We start from the raw sequence: 18,619 nt of genomic DNA on the forward strand, positions 1-18,619 counted from the left end.
CCCTCTTTCCAGTCAACTTTCCATCTCCTGTACAGCCTGGGGAGCAGTGGGGTCTCTGAGGAGCTCATGAAGGCTCCTGAATATGGACCTCCCCGTCATGAGGGGATATTAATAGGCTTGGTCCCATGAGTTTCCTGTGGGTGATCACAGCTGCTGATTCAGGACAGCAATGGTCATGTCTGTCTTAGAAGAAACAACTACACAGCAGCCTAGAAGGCCTAATCTGGGTTTCAATCTTAAAGCTGGAAGGGAACATCCCAGTCTTGAGAGTTGGGGTGTGTGTGGGATCAAAAAGTGCAGGGCTAAAGAACTGTAAACAGGACTTCTTTAGGTAGGCTAAGGCAGACGTCATCACCTCTGGCTTAATTACATAGAAAGTGAAAATAGCCAAAAGGCTTGGCAGGGTCTAGAGGTAATTGGAGAGAAGTTCTGGGTAGGCAGAAGGAAGAAAGTAGAAATATTTGCTGAACAAAAGGCAATGGTGAGGACAGGTAGTGGTGGCTGGGGAGAAGATGGACATCTACCTCCATCTGTTAGGATTTGTTAGAACTCAGAAAACAGTATTCTTCAATTGCGTCAGATTGTATTTTCCTTCCTTCCTTCCTTTCTTTCTGAGACGGGTTCTGCGTGTAACAGCTCTGGCTGTCCAGAAACTTGCTTTGTAGACCAGGCTGGTCTTGAACTCACAGAGATCCAGCTGCAGCTACCTCCCGAGTGCTAGGATTACAGGCCACCACTGCCGGGCATAGGCAAATTGTATTTTCACAATCACAAGTCAAGCATGAATTAAAGCATTAAGCATTTTCCAACAAGTTCGTTTTACAAAGCAACTTTGAAACAAGGTCCTATAAGCCTAAAGTTCATAAAAGGTGGGTCATGGCTTAGAACTGAGAAACTCTAGCAGACTTTCTAGCTTTTTGAAAAGAATTCATTCTGTAGTCCTGGCAGGTACTTCATCCACCTCCCCTGATCTCCTGAGATCTGAGATTACCAGTGTGCCACACGGAGACTAATTTAGTAAAGTCTTATTTCAGTATTGGTGATGATTCACTAAAGACTTGTCGAGGACAGGAACTGGGGGTGATGATGATACTGATAGTAATGAAGTCACGATGGTCTGTCCTTGTGAAGTCAAAATCATCAGACTCACGTCATCCCAGGTTGTGGCTTTCTTACACCACCTGTAGTCCTGGACAGCGAGGAACACCAGATCCCATCACACTGGCCGGGTGAGGGCTCCCGGCGGGAACCGGGAGCCGAAGCCCGGCCCTGGTTTCCGCCTTAGGGCCCCCGTAGGGTCTCCTGAGAGCCCTGCTCATGCCCCTCCATTTACAAGGCCTGCTGGGAGTTGTAGTTCAGCGGTAAGACGACCCGCTCGGCCCCGCCCCCTGCCCCGTTTCCTCGTCGCCCCATAAGAGGGCGAAGACTCGGGACAGCGGGGCCGGGCCCAGAGAACTCCGGACTACAATTCCCGATGGACCCCAGATTCCAGTACGCTGTCACAGGTACCCGCGTCGTGATCCGCGCACGGACGCATGCGCACCGAACTGTGGCGGGACTCGGCCGCGTGCGCTTTCCCGCCCTCGCCACGCCCTGCGCCGTCCGTCGGGCTTTTCTCCCCCAGCTGTAGGCTCTCGCTCCTCCCTCTCGGTCGCTCCCGGAGTCCAGGCCCCGCCTGTTTCTCTCCCCCAGGGCTTCCTCCGTCCGCTCGTCCTTGCGCCTCTGCTACTTCTGCTGAAGGCGGAGGCTCCATGTTGTCCCCTCAGCGAACGGCAGCGGCGGCGTCGAGAGGAGCAGGTGAGGCGTCCACTTTTCCCTGGACCCGCTCCGTGATCACCCACGCCGCCTCCCAGTGCTCCGGCTCCGAGGTGACAACCCGTCCCTGCCGCCGCCTTTTCTCGTGCGGCGATGGGGGCTGCTCCGCGGGGTGCCTCAGTTCCGAGTTCGGGGCGCGGGGGCTCCTGGAACGGGCGGGGGCCTCACGCGGGCCACCCGGTGCTCTGACCCGTCGAGCTCCGCCCTGTGCACGGCAGGGCGTGCCGGGCGGCGGTGCTCGCCGGTGCCGGGAAGCCTGAGCCCGGAGCCTGTCAGTCTTAACGGGCGGGGATCGGCGCCACGGTGGATGCTTTATTGTTCAGTCCTAAAGTTTTGGACTGCTGCGGTGTGGCCTTGGAATTGAAACGTGTACCCCCCCCCCCCCCCCCCCCCCCCCCCCCCCCCCCCCCCCCCCCCCCCCCCCCCCCCCCCCCCCGCGGAACGACCTTGAGGCGCTGACGAGCAATAGTAAAGTTCGTTTTCCACCCGCGCTAATCTCCACGTTAGGAGATAAAAGAACTGGCCTAAATTGGTTGTTTTGTTTTGCAAGTTTTTTGAGTTAAGTTTGGGTTTTCCTTTGGCTTTTCCGAAGACATAAAACGAGGTAGTAAAAGTACTCAATGAAAGCCAGATAGTCCCACCAAAACTATAGGGATGCGATTTCGCCTGTCACTTTGCCTGGCACTATTCTTGTTTGATGGGTACACTCCTGAAATGATTGCAAGTTTCAGTTGCGAAATCTAAGAGGGGGGGGATGTGTGTGGCGAGAGTCAATAGTTGTGTTTGCAGATTCTTTTAGCAAATCTCTTGTCTTCAAATTTGAACATGAAGTGGAATGTTTTGTGAAAGGTGAAGGAAAACTAACGGACTAAAAACGAAGTGGTTTGAAGTTTTGCTTTGGAGAAGTAGACTTCAAAACTCTGGACTTGTTATCAGTGCCAGGTATTTAGCCTCCATACAAAGCGGAAAGTCAATTTTTGTACGGCTTTAACATGAGTGAAAGAACGTTTTATTTGCAGTGGTTAGAACAATAAGAAAAACAGAGGCAGGTGTAATTGTGTGCCAGAGTTAATTTTAGTGTTTAGTTAATAAGGTCTATTTTGTTTTGTGACACTAGGGATTGAACTCAGGTCCTTGCACTTTTGTGTTGTTTGTGTTTTAATCCTAGTTCCTAGTGCTGTTCAAAATGGGGTTTTAAAAATTGTTGGTTTTTTGAGTTGGCATAATCCGTGCCTGTAAACCTAGCCCTTGAGAGCTGGAGGCTGACTGTGAGGAGTCAGGATCATGCTGGGCTACGAAGTGAATTGAATTTGAAGGTCAGTCTGGGTTACATGAGACCTTTCCTCAAACTTCCAACCCCCCCCAAAAAAAATAAAAATAATAAAAAAATGGTTTTCTAAATAAAAATTATAATTACTAATTAAAACAAAATAATGGAGCTGATCCTGATGGTACATACCTATGATTTAACACTCTGGAGGTTGAGGCAGGAGAATTTCGAGTTGGAGGTTTTGTCTCAATCAATCAAACAAATAATAGAGAATAATATGACAGAAATATGATGTTCAGCCCTGCCTGGGACCCATTCTGCTTGTACAAGGAGAGAGCTGATTCTACACGCTGTTCTCTGACCTCCATATATGCACTGTACATGTGAACACACATTAAATAAATAAATGAAATAATAAAAAAGAATTTAGCCATAATAATCAGCATGTCTGTTAATCTTTTGTCTGTTATTTTGAGACAGTACCTCATGTAACCAGTTGAGGCTGACCTTAAATTTTCTTTTTTTTTTTTTTTTGAGATAGTTTCTCTGTGTAACAACTCTGGCTGTCCTGGAACTCGCTTTGTAGACCAGGGTGGCCTCAAACTCACAGAGATCTGCCTGCTTCTGCCTCCTTGCTGGGAATCAAGGCATGTGCCGCTACCGCCTGGCAGCCGACCTTAAACTTTTGATGTGCTTCTACCTCATGTGATTGCAGACATGTCCCATTGCACCAGATGGTGTTAAAAGTTCTTTATGGTCTCGTGTTCAGAAGTGGTAACAACTGCAATTTAATTTGAATTTTAACTGGTGGTGGCGGATCTCTGTGAATTTGAGGCCAGCCTGGTCTACAAGAGCTATTTCCAGGACAGGCTCCAAAACCACAAAGAAACCCTGTCTCGAAAAACCAAAACAAACAAACAAACAAAAAAACCAAAAAAAAAAAAAAACCCCAAAAAACAAATTTCAGTTGTTTTAGAATTGTGGCCTAGAGACTTAAAGCCTGCATATATATGCTTGGGTTAAATGAGTAGATTAAAAAAGCGTTTGAGGCCAGCCTGATCTACAGATCAAGTTCCAGGCCAGCCAGGGCTACACAGAGAAACTCTGTCTCTCAAAAAACCAAAATCAAAAATAAAAGGCAGAGGAAAACAACAAAAAGACCAAACCAAACTAAAACAAAACAAGAAACATTATTTAACTATATTTTGATACTAATTAAAACCTTCAGGTTAGATTTCCTGTGTTTGGGAAAGAGGCAAGTATAATCACTATTGAATTAATCCTGTTAAGAAAGTTGTTTTTTCCCCTGGAGCTAAAGAGATGATGGCTTAGTAGCTAAGAGGAATTACCGCTTTTGCAGAGGACACATTTGGTTCCCAGCACCACGTCCAGTCTGTACTCTTCACAACTGTTTGTACATTTTCCTTCAGGGCTTTGATCAATCACCACCTTCTTGTCTCCCTGGGTTCCTGCATGGATGTTCTGCCCATAAACTTGGGAAGGCACACATATATGCACATAAAACATTCTTAGCTGGGGTTTTTTGAGAAAGATTTTTTTTTGTTTTTTATTTTATTTTATTTTTTTGTAACAGCCCAGGCTGTCCTGGAACTTGCTTTGTAGTCCAGGCTGGTCTCAAACTCAGAGATCTGCCTGCATCTGCCTCCCAACTGCTGTGATTAAAGGTGTGTACCACCTCCTGACTACCTGAATCTTTTTTTTAAATTAAAAATGATTATTATTATTGCATGTGTGTGCATGATGGATGTGTATGGGTGTTTCTGCCATGGCCTCTGTGTGGACGTCAGAGGACAACTTTGTACATTTAGTTCTCTTCTGGGTTCCCGTGATGGAACTCAGGTCAGCAGACTTTTGAAGAATCAGCTTTACGTGCTGAGCCCTGTTGGCAGCCTAGTTTCTGAATCCTAAATACTGGTTAGTTGTCATAAATCCATGTAACACTGACTTTCCTGTCCATAGATAAAATAGTTTTGTTTAGCATCTTGTGCTGAAAGCACAAATATTATCTATAGTGAATGAATTGGAAAAAAATTTCCTCCTAAACCCTTTAATTAGAATATACATTTCCCCCAGTATTCTTCTTGGTTGATGTCTTAGTCAGGGTTTCTTTTGCTGCAACAAGACGCCTTGACCAAAGAACAAGCTGGGGAGGAAAGAGTTTATTTTACTTACACTTCAGCATTGCTGTCCATCACTGAAGGATCCTGGAGGTAGGAGCTGATGCACAGAGCATGGGGGGGGGGGGTTGCTTACTGGTTTGTCAGCTTGCTTTCTTATAGAATCCAGGACCACCAGCCCAGGGTGGCACTTCCCCATTGATCACTAATTGAGAAAATGCCTTACAGCTGGACCTTCTGGCGGTATTTCCTCAACTGAGACTCCTTCCCTAGCTTGTGCCAAGTTGACACACAACCAGCCAGCACAGTTGGGTGTGAGTAGTTTCACACAACCTTTTCTGTGTATCTGCTGGTACATTTACCACCTTAAGTTATAGTGCGCGGTAGAAGCACTGAAAGAACTACGTCAAGTAGTTACAGAGTTAGGAGAGGGCTTTAAACTTAGCATACTTCCCTTGTCTGTGATGTTTTCTCTGCTTTGTGAGTCAGGAACTCTAAGGACTGCCAGCAAAGGCAAGGCGTGGAAATGGTATGCCTCCTTCAGTGTGTTGCTCTTCCCTTTAGAGAATGTTATTCCAGAAGAGGACTGGAAAACTCAGGTCATAACTCTACCATGAGTCATATAATCTGCTCAGTAAAATGTGTCTATAACTTTGGTTCCTGTGCTTTTCAGAAGTCTCTGTACAGTGAGGATGAGGACTGAGGATGGTTCTAGTCCAGTAGTTCTTTTATTTTCAGTTGTTTATTTTTTTCTTAAAAATTTATTTATTATGTATACAGTATTCTGTCTGCAGGCCAGAAGAAACAACCTCATTGAATTACAGATGGCTATGAGCCACCATATGGTTGCTGGGAATTGAACTCAGGACCTCTGGAAGAACAGCCAGTGCTCTTAACCTCTGAGCCATCTCTCCAGCCCTGTTTATTTACTTTTAAGTTTTTTTCTTCTTAAGATTTTGCCTGTATGTATGCATGTGCACCATGTGCATGCCTGGTGCCTGCAGAAATGAGAAGAATGTGGGATTCCCCTCTGTATGCTGTAAATATCATTGGTTAATAAAGGAACTGCTTTGGGCCTATAGCAGAAGTATAGGGGAACAGAGCTAAGCACGGGGTGGGGGGGAGGCGGCGACAGAGGAGGAATTAGGGAGAAGCCATGTAAGCCACAGCCACATTGATACAGATTAATAGAAATGGGTTAAATTAATATGTAAGAGTTAGCCAATAAGAAGTTAGAGCTAATGGGACAAACAGCGACTTAAATAATACAGTTTCTATGTGATTATTTTGGGGGCTAAGTGGCTGTGAACTATCTAGCGGTTTCCCTACAACAGAAGAAGGAATTAGATACCCTGGAAATAGAGTTATTGACAGTTGTGAGCTACTGTATGGGTCCTGGGAGCCAAACCACTGTCTTCTGCAAGATCAAAAAGGGTCTTTTTTGTTTTGTGTTATTTTTGTTTTTCAAGACAGGGTTTCTCTGTAACTTTGGAGCCTGTTCTGGAACTCAGTCTAGACCCGACTGGCCTCAAACTCAACAGAAATCTACCTGCCTCTGCCTCCCAGTTGCTGGGATTAAAGGCACTCACCACCACTGCTGGCTCAGCAAGGGTCTTAACTGCTAAGCCATTTTTCCAGTTCCTTAGTGGTTCTTAACAGAAGATGACTTTTTGCTACCGTGTGTCTTTTTGTTTGTTAGTTTGTTTGCTTGGTGTTTTGAGACAGGGTTTCTCTGTAGTTTTGGAACCAGTCCTCGAACTCTCTGTGATCAGGCTGGCCTTGAACTCACCTGCCTGATTCTGCTTCCCGAGTGCTGGTATTAAAGGTGTCCACCACCACGGCCCTGCTGTGTCCATGTATCTTTTAAAAATGTCTATATGTCAATCCTTCTGGCACTACTGATACCATGAGTATGTAGTGGGTACAGACCAAGAATGCTGCTAAATATCACATAATCCCTAGAACCCCTTCTCTCCACAAATGGCTAACTGGTCACTAATGTCAGTAGTGCCAAGGTTGCCAAATCTTAATCTGTATTATTTAATTCATTAAATTAAGATTTTTTTTGAAGTAGCAAACTGCTTTCTATTAACCAGTTTCATTGAATACATTACTATTCAGATGACGTTCTTTTTTTTTTCTTTTTTTTCTTTTTTTTAGAATATATTTTTTTTAAAGACTTTATTTATTGTGTATACAGTATTCTGTCTGAATGTACACCTGCAGGCCAGAAGAGGGCACCAGATCTCATTACAGATGGTTGTGAGCCACCATGTGGTTGCTGGGAATTGAACTCAGGACCTTTGGAAGAGCAAGCTGTGCTCTTAACCACTGAGCCATCTCTCCAGCCCAGATGACGTTCTTTTTTTGTTGTTTGTTTTGTTTTGTTTTTAGAGACAGAGTTTCTCTATGTAACAGTCCTGTCTGTCCTGGAACTCAGTTTGTAGACCAGGCCTTGAATTCAGAGATCCACCTGCCTTTGTCTCTCAAGTGCTGGGATTAAAGATGTGTGCCACCACTACCTGGCTTCAGGTATTAAGTATTTATGCTATTAAGTATTTGAGAATCACCTGCTATGGGACTGAGCATGTACCATAGTTGGTAGAATACTTGTCTAGCATGAATGGAGCCCTGATTTGTGTCCCAGAATCCCATAAAATTGGGCCAGTGACTCCAATATTCAGGAAGTAGATACAGGGGAATCAGAAGTTCAAGGTCAGCCTGGGCTACATTTTTTTTTTTCTTTTTTGTGGTTGGAGGGCTCACCATGTGAGGAACGATTTAAATTTATTTTATGTGCATTGGTGTGAAGGTGTCAGATACCCTGGAATTGGAGACAGTTGTGAGTTGCCACGTGGGTGCTGGGAATTGAACTTAGGTCCTCTGGAAGTACAGCTACTGCTCTTAACTTCTGAGCCATCTCTACAGTTCTGCTCCATGATATTCTGTCTCAGACCAAAAAACCTTACTGGTTGTATGTGTATATTTTCTGTGTATTTGTGATGCTTGAGGTCAAATCCAGAGCCCTACCACTGAGCCAGTAATGTTCTTATAGTTGAGCTTACTAGGTTTTATGTATCCTTTTGTAAGATTGAAAAGCTAGCCATGATTAGTAATCAACCTATGTTAATGCTTTTTAAACTGTGCCATACTGTTTGCTGTTGTTGTTTTAGAGACAAGGCTCTCAATTATGTACCCCTGGTTGTCCTGAAACTCGCTATGTAGACAGGCTGGCTTTGAGCTCACAGAGATCCACTTGAGATCAAAGGTGTTTGCCACTAGGCCCAGTGCCCTATTGCTTTTTGTTGGTTTAGGTATTGAATCCAGGGCCTTGTTCATCCTAAGCGTGTGCTACAAAACTGAGCTACATTCCCTGGCTTCCCAGCCCTTCTACCCCATTTTTGAAACAGGGTATTACTATGTAGTCTGGACTGGTCTGGAACTCGCTGTGTACTGGAACTTGCTGTGTAGATCAGGCTGACCTCAAATTCACAGAAATCCACCTGTCTCTGCCTCCCAAGTGCTTGAATTAAAGGCGTGAGCCACCCCCCCCCCTGGCTATTTAAATTACTTTTTCATTCAGTGTGAGTGGTTGTCATTTTAGTGCAGAGAATATATGAATGTGGTTTACTAGAGAGATTGTTTGATAGGCCTATTAAACCTCTTGGTGAGTGTGGATTAGATGTATTGTGCCAGAAGTAAAGGATAAGTCAGTAGTTCATAAGTAATTAGGAAAAAGGTGGTAGTGTCCACATAAGTTGTTAAACTGCTTTGTCATTACTCAAGATTTTCAACGTGATAAATGACTGGTAGCTATCATGAGCAATTTGCAGCAGTAATTAGACAACACTGATAACTGTTTCTGTTGTCATGAAGCATATAGGTGATGTGAGCTCCCTAAACCTCAATATATAGACTGAAGTCTTCTGTGGATATGGATATAACTATAGGTAGGCTAGATTTTTGTATATTTTTAAAAAGTCTCAGCCGGGAAGTGGTGGCGCATGCCTTTAATCCTAGCACTTGGGAGGCAGAGGCAGGTGGATCTCTGTGAGTTTGAGGCCAGCCTGGTCTACAAGAGCAAGTTCCAGGACAGCTCCAAAACTACAGAGAAACCCTGTCTTCTCACATCTGTTGTCTACATTTGTGTAAGTGCTTATAATCTTACATTATGTATTGTCTCAATATGTAGATGTGTACTTTGTAAATAGCTGCTTCTTTAAAGGGAGAGGAGTTTACCCCTGAGACTAAATGTCATCACCAAGAATTTGAGATTCTTGAGAGGTAAACCAGGTGTGGTGGCTCATGCCTATAATCTCAACATATAGGAGGCTAAAGCAGGAGGATTGCCATGAGTTCTTGGCTAGCTTGAGCTAAGGTGTGAGACTCTGTCTCTATACACACATTCATGCATGCCCATGCACCAAAAAAACAAAAAAACAGTGGTTGAATTTTAGAGCTAAACAAATAGTGCAGATAGAGGTGTTGAAATGGTTTATTCATTGCAGAACCGGGGCCAAAATTCTAGTGCTTCCTTATTGTTATGGTAGGCTTTTCTTCTTTGCTCACTGCCTCATTAGAGTGACAACCTTTGCCTTTAATCCCAGCACTAATTACAGCATTTGAGAGTTTGAGGTGAGCCTGGACAAGACTGTAAAAATAAAAAGCTGAAATAAAAATACCTCCAAATAACCTTTGCTGAAGCAGAAACTTCAGTTTTAGAAAGGAGACTTGATACTATATTGCATATAGGGAGATAAAGCAGGGAAATGCAGAGGACCTGGGGGAGAGATGGAGTAATTGAGAGGACCCATTTGGAAATACTAAGTGTAGACTTGTAAAATTACCATGGGGGATTTTGAAAGGAGACTGGAGGCAAACCTGCCAAATCACATAGGCTAAGTGGCAGAACTGGAATAAGGACTTGTCTCCTGACTTTTCAGGTCAGTGTGTTTCCACATAACCGTTTCATATGAGTTGAACATCTAGTGACTCTGTACTGAGCCTTTTGTACATGTCTCCTCAGTATAGGTTAGAGAGTAGGGGAGTTAGAACGTCAAAATACAGGGTAGAAAAAGTTTAAAAATTGAGTATGGAGTTGGAATTATAGAATAAAGAGCTCATTAAGCTGGCCACTTTGGTTATCCTGTAAACTTAGACTTGGGAGGCAGAGGGGTTAGGAGTTCAAGGTCAGCCTTGGCTGCCTTGTGATTTTGAGACCTATCCCTCTCAGAAAAGTTTGTTGAGAGAGTAAGAACCACAAGAAGTTACAGAAAAGCATTGGTATAAAAACAGTCACTAAGGGAGAGGAAAGAAAAGAACTTCTGCAGGGAGCTGCCAAAGGACCTGAAAGGGTACTAGGATGTGTCTTGAAGCTTTAATTTGCCTTTCTTTTTTACCCTCTACAAGAGAGGCGGGTGAGACAGGCTCTTAATATAGCCTAGGCTTACCTCAAATTTTCAGTTCTCCCTTGTTCTAGGATTACCAGGCAATAGTTCCCAATCTGGTTGCTGTATCTTTTATTTGTGAGGCTCTCATGTTGTCCAGGGTACCTTTTGTCTTCCTTTGTTTCTGAAGCTGGCCTAAAATGCTTGATTCCTTGCCTATGTTTTTTGAGTTTTGGAATTTGCAGGTATGTGTTAACCATCCCTTGGCTGGTAACTCTTAATTATAGTATGACAATATTGTAATGAATGGAGTAATACTTTGTGCATATCTCAATGGAAACAACGTGGGAAGGGAAACTGTTTATTGAGCACCTTATATTGTCAGGTGCTATATTTTAGTCTTTAGATTTTTTTTTTATTTTTTAAGACAGGGTTTCTCTGTATAACCCAGGCTGTCCTGGGTTCTGTAGACCAGCTGGCTTAGAACTCACAGAGATCTTCCTGCTTCTGCCCCAAAGGCAAACACTACCACTATCCAGAAGATTGTTTTGTTTTGCTTTTGTTTTTGAGATAGCATCTCCCTATATAGGCCATACTGAATTTGAATTGTTACTGTAGCCTAGTTTGGGTTTGAATCCACAGTTCTTCTGACTCTTCCTCTGTTCAGCTAGGTATTAGGTTTACAAATGGAGACTGGAGTGGCTTTATGTTTTCTAGAGTTATATTGAGACAAAGTCATAGGTTTTGTTTATGCCACAGTTTTTTGTTTTTGTTTTTTTTTCAAGACAGGGTTTCTCTGTAGTTTTGGAGCCTGTCCTGGAACAGCTCTTGTAGACCAGGCTGGCCTCAAACTCACAGAGATCCTCCTGCCCTTTGCCTCCTAAGTGCTGGGATTAAAGGCGTATGCCACCACCACCTGGCTATGCCACAATTTTTTGTTGGCTGCTGCTTGTGGGGTTTGATCTGAGAACTTGAAGGATATAGCATTGAACAAAATACAAAAATTCCTGCCTTCATAGAACTTATGTTTTGGATGTGGATAAAGCCAAAATTCATGCCTTGCTCTGTCTTGATGCTAAAGCCTAATTTTATTCATTTTATCATACTATGTAAAGCAGGGCAGGTAAGATCACTCTCAGGTAAAAGTGCTTGCTGCTAAGCCTGTTATCTTGAGTTAAGTCCTTGGGACCTACCTGGTGGAAAGAGAACTAAGCCTTACAAGTTTTCCTCTCATGTCTACACATGAACCCAAGCACCAGTGCAAGCACATATGTACATGCACACATACACACACAAATAATAAATGAAACAGAAAATTAAAACTAAGTACTCAAGAGGGTGGGGTGGCGATCCAGACAAGGTGAGGTGAGTGTTGAAGTCTGAGTAAAGAGCAAGAAGGATTTCAGGCCATGGGATAAATGGCTGCATAGGTCATCTACTTGAAATTGTGGGATTAAGGCAGGACAAGATAGGACTTGAGCCCGAGCTTCCTCCCTGTAGAAATACCAGTGAGAATAAAATTTTCAAGCAAGACAGTATGGGGAATAGTGGAAGGTTTTGACTTACAGGATGGAAACACTTTTGAGCTGCCAGTCCATCGATGTTTGATTTTGTATTTTTGTGTTGCTAGGGTTGGAACACGGGGCTTTGTGCATACTAGGCAGGCCTCCGCACTGAGCTGCATCCCTATACCTTGCAATTTTGATAGTGTTTAAGGTGGCTGTCTTCATGACATATTCTCTCTCTCTCTCTTGTTCTTTTCAGGACAGGGTTTCTATGTGTAGCCAGGGTTTCTTTGTGTAACCTTGACTGTCCTAGAACTAGGTCTCTAGACCAGGCTGTCCTCAAACTCACAGAGATCTACCTGCCTCTGCCTTCTGAGTACTGAAACTAAAGGCTTGCACCACCACTGCCTGGCTAGTTTTTGGTTTTTCAAAATAGGGTTTCTCTGTGTAGCCCTGATTGTCCTGGAACTCACTGGCCAGGCTGGTCTTGAACTTAGAGATATGATTGCTTCTGCCTCCTGAGTGCTGGGATTAAAGGTGTGTGCCAATACTTCTGGCTATGATATTCTTAATATGTAAAGAAGTACAGGACTTGAGCCCCAAGGGATGAGGTAATGATGTAGTCAAAGGAACAGTCAGAGACAAAGACTAGGCTAGGCTGAAAAGGGAAAAGACATGCTTGTAAGGGACAAGACCCTAAGGTTTCATGTTTTATTTTTTCCCAATGTCCTCTAGGAAACATTTTTTTTCTCTCTGTTCAGTGCTATTTACCCTAAGTTCCCTAGAGAAATACATACACCACTGCTGAGATAGACTCAGACCCTAAGGTTTTGCTTAAGGAGTCCAACATAAATCAGCAAAGACCCTTTATCTGGGATGAGTGAAAATGACGGTTTTGCTTGGGAAATCAGTAATAAACCCTCTTGTCTTTAGGGAAGCAGGATGGTGATAGTATGGTAAAAAATGGTGTGCCTAATATCTATAAATTTATTTGTTGGTGATGCATACATTTCAAAATGATTTTTTCATTTTCATGGCCCAAATCAAAGAGACACTGTTAGTGAACAAGGTCCCTTTCAGCCACGTTGTTTGTTAATGACTACTTATATTCCTGATGAAGGGACATGCAGCATTACCCCAGCTCCCACACTAATATAACCTGTTTTCCTTTACTCTTGCTTAATGTGTTGTAGAAACCAAGAGAGGAACAGATGAGTAACAGCTTTCCTTTTCTTCCCTATGTCCCCAGCAGTGTCTAGCTATTCTTGAAGTGCAGTTCCTTGTGGTTAACCTTTTTGTCATTGGATTATTTCATCTTGCCTGTAGCCTGTACTTATCTTTTATGACTTTTGGCTGATAGTCCCACCAGCATCCTTAGGATCACCGCTTTAGACTGTGTTATACTGCATACATCCACTCATTTGAGAATTACTGTGTTTGCCATGTGTCATTCTCATTGTTCAATCAAGCTGTAATAGAATAATAGATGAAATTGAAAGTTCCAGTGTATAAACTTAGTAATAAGATCTTGGGAGACTTGTATTGGTTACTTGGTTTGGTTGTATGTGAAAGTTGCTATGTTACTAAGTGAAACAAGATAGACATCTTTCTCTCCCATAAAAGTGAACTGGCAGGGCACTTCTGCACAAAGCTCAGGCCCTGCTTCGCTTGTTGTGCCAGTGCCTTAGGGTGTTGCCTTCCTGTGCTTGGCCCTCGGTGACTCACTTCCATTTCTCCAGTCAGAAGGGGAAAATGCTTAATCTGGAAGTTGCTTTTTTTTTTTCTTTTTTTCAGTCATAGTCTATTGATCAAAACTTTCATGTGTAACATGATCACAAATTGGTTTGGAAATGTGTTTCTTTTGGGTGGTTAATGTCCTGCTAAAACTTACATAGGGGAAGGGCATGAATTAGACAACAATGACACATTAAAATTCTATCTCATAAACACTCTCTGTCTACCTCTTTTCCTAATTGCTCAAGCACAAACCAAGGCACAATTCTGTCAAAGTACATACATCCTGGGGAACCAGTGAGTTTTTTGGGCTTCCCCATAGAACACAGGTGAAGGACTTCTTACAGGGGTGTGAGTGCTCCTCCTTCTGATAGGTCATAACTGGAGAGCCTTTACCCAGAGTGTTAGTGCAAATTAGGCAGAATTGTATACATAGGTATCTTAGGGTTATTGTTTCTGTTGTTTTTTTATAATTTATTATTTTTATTTTATGTATATTGGTATTTTGCCTGTATGTATGTCTGTGAGGGCATAGACCTCCTGAAACAGGAGTTATAGACAGTTGTGGATTACCATGTGGGTGCTGGGAACTGAACCTGGATCCTCTGGAAGAACAGCCAGTGCTCTTAACTGCTGAGCCATCTCTCCAGCCCCAGTTACTGTTTCTATAATGAAACACTATGACCAAAGGAACTTAGGAGGAAAAGGTTTATTTGGCGTAAGCTTGCATGTCATAGTTTATCATCGAAGTCAGGGCAGAAACTCAAGCAGGGCAAGAACCTGGAGGCAGAGCTGATGCATAGCCATGGAGGAATACCCATGCTTGCTTTCTTGCTTGCTTCCTTTTTTTTTGGTATTTCGAGACAGGGTTTTTCTGCAGCTTTGGAGCCTGACCTGGAACTAGCTCTTGTAGACCAGGCTGGCCTTGAACTCACAAAGATCTGCCTGCCTCTGCCTCTGCTGGGATTAAAGGTGTGTGCCACCATCTCCCAACTCTGGGACCTTTTAATTAAAAAATGTTATATTCATTTGTGTGTGTGTGTGTGTGTGTTTGTATATTTATTAGTGTTAATGGAGTTCTGTTAGTATCCCTGTATACTCCAGCTTCATGGTTATTATAGATGTGTCTTGTTAAAGCTTTTGTTCTCTTCATGGTGTGTGTGTATAACTTAATTTCTTTTGGTCTCTAAATGAGCACAGGTGATGCCATGGAAAGTGGACAACCTGGTCCAGTGCAGGTTGTTTTGGTTCACAAAGAGCAACATTCTTTTGAGCTAGAAGAGAGAGCCTTGGCCAGCATCCTCCTGCAGGACCACATCCGAGATCTTGATGTGGTGGTAGTATCAGTGGCTGGTGCCTTTAGAAAAGGCAAATCCTTCATTCTGGACTTTATGCTGCGATACCTGTATTCTCAGGTAAGAAAGAATTAGCTTATTTCAAAGTACAAAGTGAGCAAAATAAGCTCATGAGCTAAAATTGCTTAAGATTTGGTGAGGGGTCTGAGTATGTAGTCTAATGGTAAAGTGCCTGCCTAGCATGTGTGAGGAGGCCCTGTATTTTATCCCCAGTGCCTCAGAAAGCAAAACCAAAATGTGATGGAACATCTTGTTTTTCCTGTAGAAAGAAGGTGGTCATTCAAATTGGTTGGGTGACCCAGAAGAACCACTGACAGGATTTTCATGGCGAGGAGGCTCTGACCCAGAAACCACTGGGATTCAGATTTGGAGTGAAGTTTTCACAGTGGAGAAGCCAGGTGGGAAAAAGGTAAGGATGTTAAAAATAAAAAGGAGAGAAGGAAAGGAAGGAAGAAATAAAGAAAAAGACTTAGATGTTACAACAGAATAACCAAATGAGAACTTACATTTATTTTTTCTTGAGATAGGATGTGGGTGCATACTGCCATGCTTGGTTAGCTCTAGATGAGAACTTTAACATATTCTGTGTTAATCCAATTAGAGAATAATTTTGATCCTTTTATTGCTTTTCTGTTGAGCTTTTGACAGTAGATCCTACAGTTTACTCATCCTTTACTAAGTAGAAAGCTTGATTTAGGGAGGTGTCAGTATATATTTTATAATAAAAATGTTTGCTTTGTAAAACATTACTCACTCAAACCTCCCTTCCATCTTTGAATTCCTTTAATGAGAAAGACACTCTGCTGTTAAAAAAAAAAGTATTGTAAAACAAAAGAAAACTATGGTTAGAGCTGTATGTGCTGTTGGTACCTATAGTCTCAGCACTGGTGGCTAAGGTGGGATGGCAACCACTTAGGCCAGCTTGGGCTTCTTAATATGTACATAAAAGAGCAAGGCATGGTGACTTATGCCATGCAATATAATCCCTACACTCGAGAGGCTGAGGTAGGAAGATTGGCACAATTTGAGGCCAATATGGGCTATAAAGTGTGGGATACTGTTTCAAAAGCAACAAAGTGATTTGGAAGTTTACTGTGCTACTGTGTGCTGTGAGACCATTCCTCTCAGTGATGAGTACACATGTAGCTTCTGTTCTTCAGAGAGCTTCCAATATGTCCCCTTGTTTCCTCTTTTTTTTTTTTTTTTAATATTTATTATGTATCCAACATTCTGTCTGTGTATATGCCTGAAGGCCAGAAGAGGGCGCCAGACCTCTCCACAGATGGTTGTGAGCCACCATGTGGTTGCTGGGAACTGAACTCAGGACCTTTGGAAGAGCAGGCAATGCGCTTAACCACTGAGCCATCTCTCCAGCCCCCCTTGTTTCCTCTTTAGTCTTATTTTTCTAACTAGCAGACATGTGTGACAGTAAACTTTTGTTCAATTGGGATATCAAACTGATTCAGAATTCATCCTGATTCAGTGGTTTTTAGTGTATACATAAAGCTAAACAGTTATCAGCCCCATCTGACTCTAGAACATTTCATTGCCTCAGAGGAGCCTCTGGTATTGGTAACAGTCACTCTCCATTTCCAGCTCCTTCCAGCTCCTTGTCTCTAATTCACTATTGCCTGAGCTGTTAGGAAGCACAGCTGGATGGAGAACTAGGTGTGTTTGCATTCACCTTCCTTTCTCTCCTTTTCTGTCTTCTCTCTTCCCTGCCTTCCTTTTCTGGTATTGGGGATTGAACATAGTGTTGTGTGTATGTCAGGCAAATGTTCTAGCTCTCAGTTACATCTCTAGCATCTCTATGGAGCTGTCTGTTCTGAGCATATGATACAAGTGAAATGATTTTTTTGGGTCTGCCCTTATTCATTCAGCTTAATTCTCTTAGAGTATTCAATAGTTCTTTATTACCTTTCATGACTGAACAATATTCCATTGTATGAAAATAGCATTCTTTTTTTAATTCATCAGTTGTGAATATTTGGGCTGCTTATACCTTTTGTATATTATAAATAATGCTGCCTGTACATGCCCGTAATCTTAGTACTTGGGAGGCTGAGACACGAGTTTCAGGGTAGCTTGGGTTACAGTGTGAGATCCTATCTAGATTAACTTCTCTCAAAATAAGCAAAATACCCAGAGTTGGAGAGTTGGCTCAGTGGCTCAAGAGCATTTGTTGCTGCTCTTTTAGAGGACCTGGGTTCAATTCCCAGCCCCCACATGATATTTTACAATCATCTGTAATTATAGTCCCAATACCTTCTTTCAACCTTAATGGATACAACATATGTGGTGCACAAACATACATACAAACAAAATAGTCATATATACAAAACAATAAAATAAACACATCTAAAAACTTATAAAAATACTACCTGCTGCCGGGCGGTGGTGGCAAACACCTTTAATCTCATCTCTGCACTCGGGAGGCAGAGGCAGGCAGATTTTTGTGAGTTCGAGGCCAGCCTGGTCTACAAGAGCTAGCTCCAGGACAGGCTCCAAAGCTACAGAGAAACCCTGTCTTAAATAAATAAATAAATAAATACCTGCTTTAAACATCTATGTGCAAGTTTTTCTAAGATCGAAGCTCTTGTATATATCCATATGTTTGCTTTTTGTGTCTGTAACAAATACCTGAGATACACAACTTAAGGGAGGAAAGGTTTATTTTGGTCACAGCTTCAGAAATTGTAATCCTCAGCTGTTCATTGCTGTGGACCTGAGGCTAAGCTGAGCATGTCAGGAGGCTTGTGATGAGGCAGGGTTGACTACCATGGTGGGAAGCACGTGGCAGAGCAAAGCACGCACGTGGACAGGAAGCTGGAGACAGACAGGAGGGGCCAGGGCAGGCATTTGCCTCAGAGTCACTTACTTCCTCATTCAATATGAACTCATCAGTGCGTCACCATTAATGGGGTGAGTGCCCTCACAGTGAAGTCACCTCTTAATGTTAGATTCAGCACCCGAGGACTGAGTCGTCAGCAAGAGCTTCTTGGGGAAAATGCTGTGTGTGTTTCAGTGTCACATGGCAACTCTGTGACTAACTTGATTATTTTTTTAACTTACTTTATTATTTTTTTTAATGTATTGGTATTTCTGCATGCATTTATTTCTGTATACCATGTGTGTGCAGTGCCTACAGGAGCCAGAAGAGGGCATTAGATCTCCTGAACCAGTGTTTTGAACAGTTGTGAGCCCTATATGTGGAGGCTGGGAATCAAACTCAGGTCCTCTGAAAGGGCAGCTAGTGCCCCTAACCACTGAACCACCTCCAATCCCTGTGACTAACTTTAAAAAAAGATGCCTAATACCTTCTAACCAACCTGTGTGCATAACTAACAATACAGGAGGCGCTAGTTTCTATTTCTTTCCAGCCCCTGATACTAATTTTTCTTCCTTTTGCATGAGA

At 42.8% G+C, this 18,619-nt stretch overlaps 1 protein-coding gene across 3 annotated transcripts in view; it reads left to right on the forward strand.

Moving 5' to 3' along the window:
• The first annotated feature begins 1,565 nt into the window (after positions 1 to 1,565).
• Atl3 (atlastin GTPase 3) overlaps positions 1,566 to 18,619 on the forward strand; it is a 42,762-nt gene continuing 25,708 nt past the window's right edge. For 2 of the 3 annotated variants that reach the window (XR_007590789.1, XM_050136574.1), the window contains exons 1-3: positions 1,566 to 1,797; positions 15,050 to 15,264; positions 15,470 to 15,613. Coding sequence is in view for 2 of the 3 variants with exons in the window: in XM_050136574.1 (XP_049992531.1) it covers positions 1,752 to 1,797; positions 15,050 to 15,264; positions 15,470 to 15,613 (405 nt within the window). In the remaining variant the exon portion in view is untranslated. Of the gene's footprint in view, positions 1,798 to 1,846; positions 1,869 to 15,049; positions 15,265 to 15,469; positions 15,614 to 18,619 lie in introns of those variants that run through there. The other variant, XM_050136575.1, reaches the window with a different exon arrangement.

This window comes from Alexandromys fortis, unplaced genomic scaffold (genome assembly GCF_014885135.2).
Source record: "Alexandromys fortis isolate MF-2015 unplaced genomic scaffold, M_Fortis_MF-2015_v1.1 scaffold_3, whole genome shotgun sequence".
NCBI classification, from domain to species: Eukaryota; Metazoa; Chordata; class Mammalia; order Rodentia; family Cricetidae; genus Alexandromys; species Alexandromys fortis.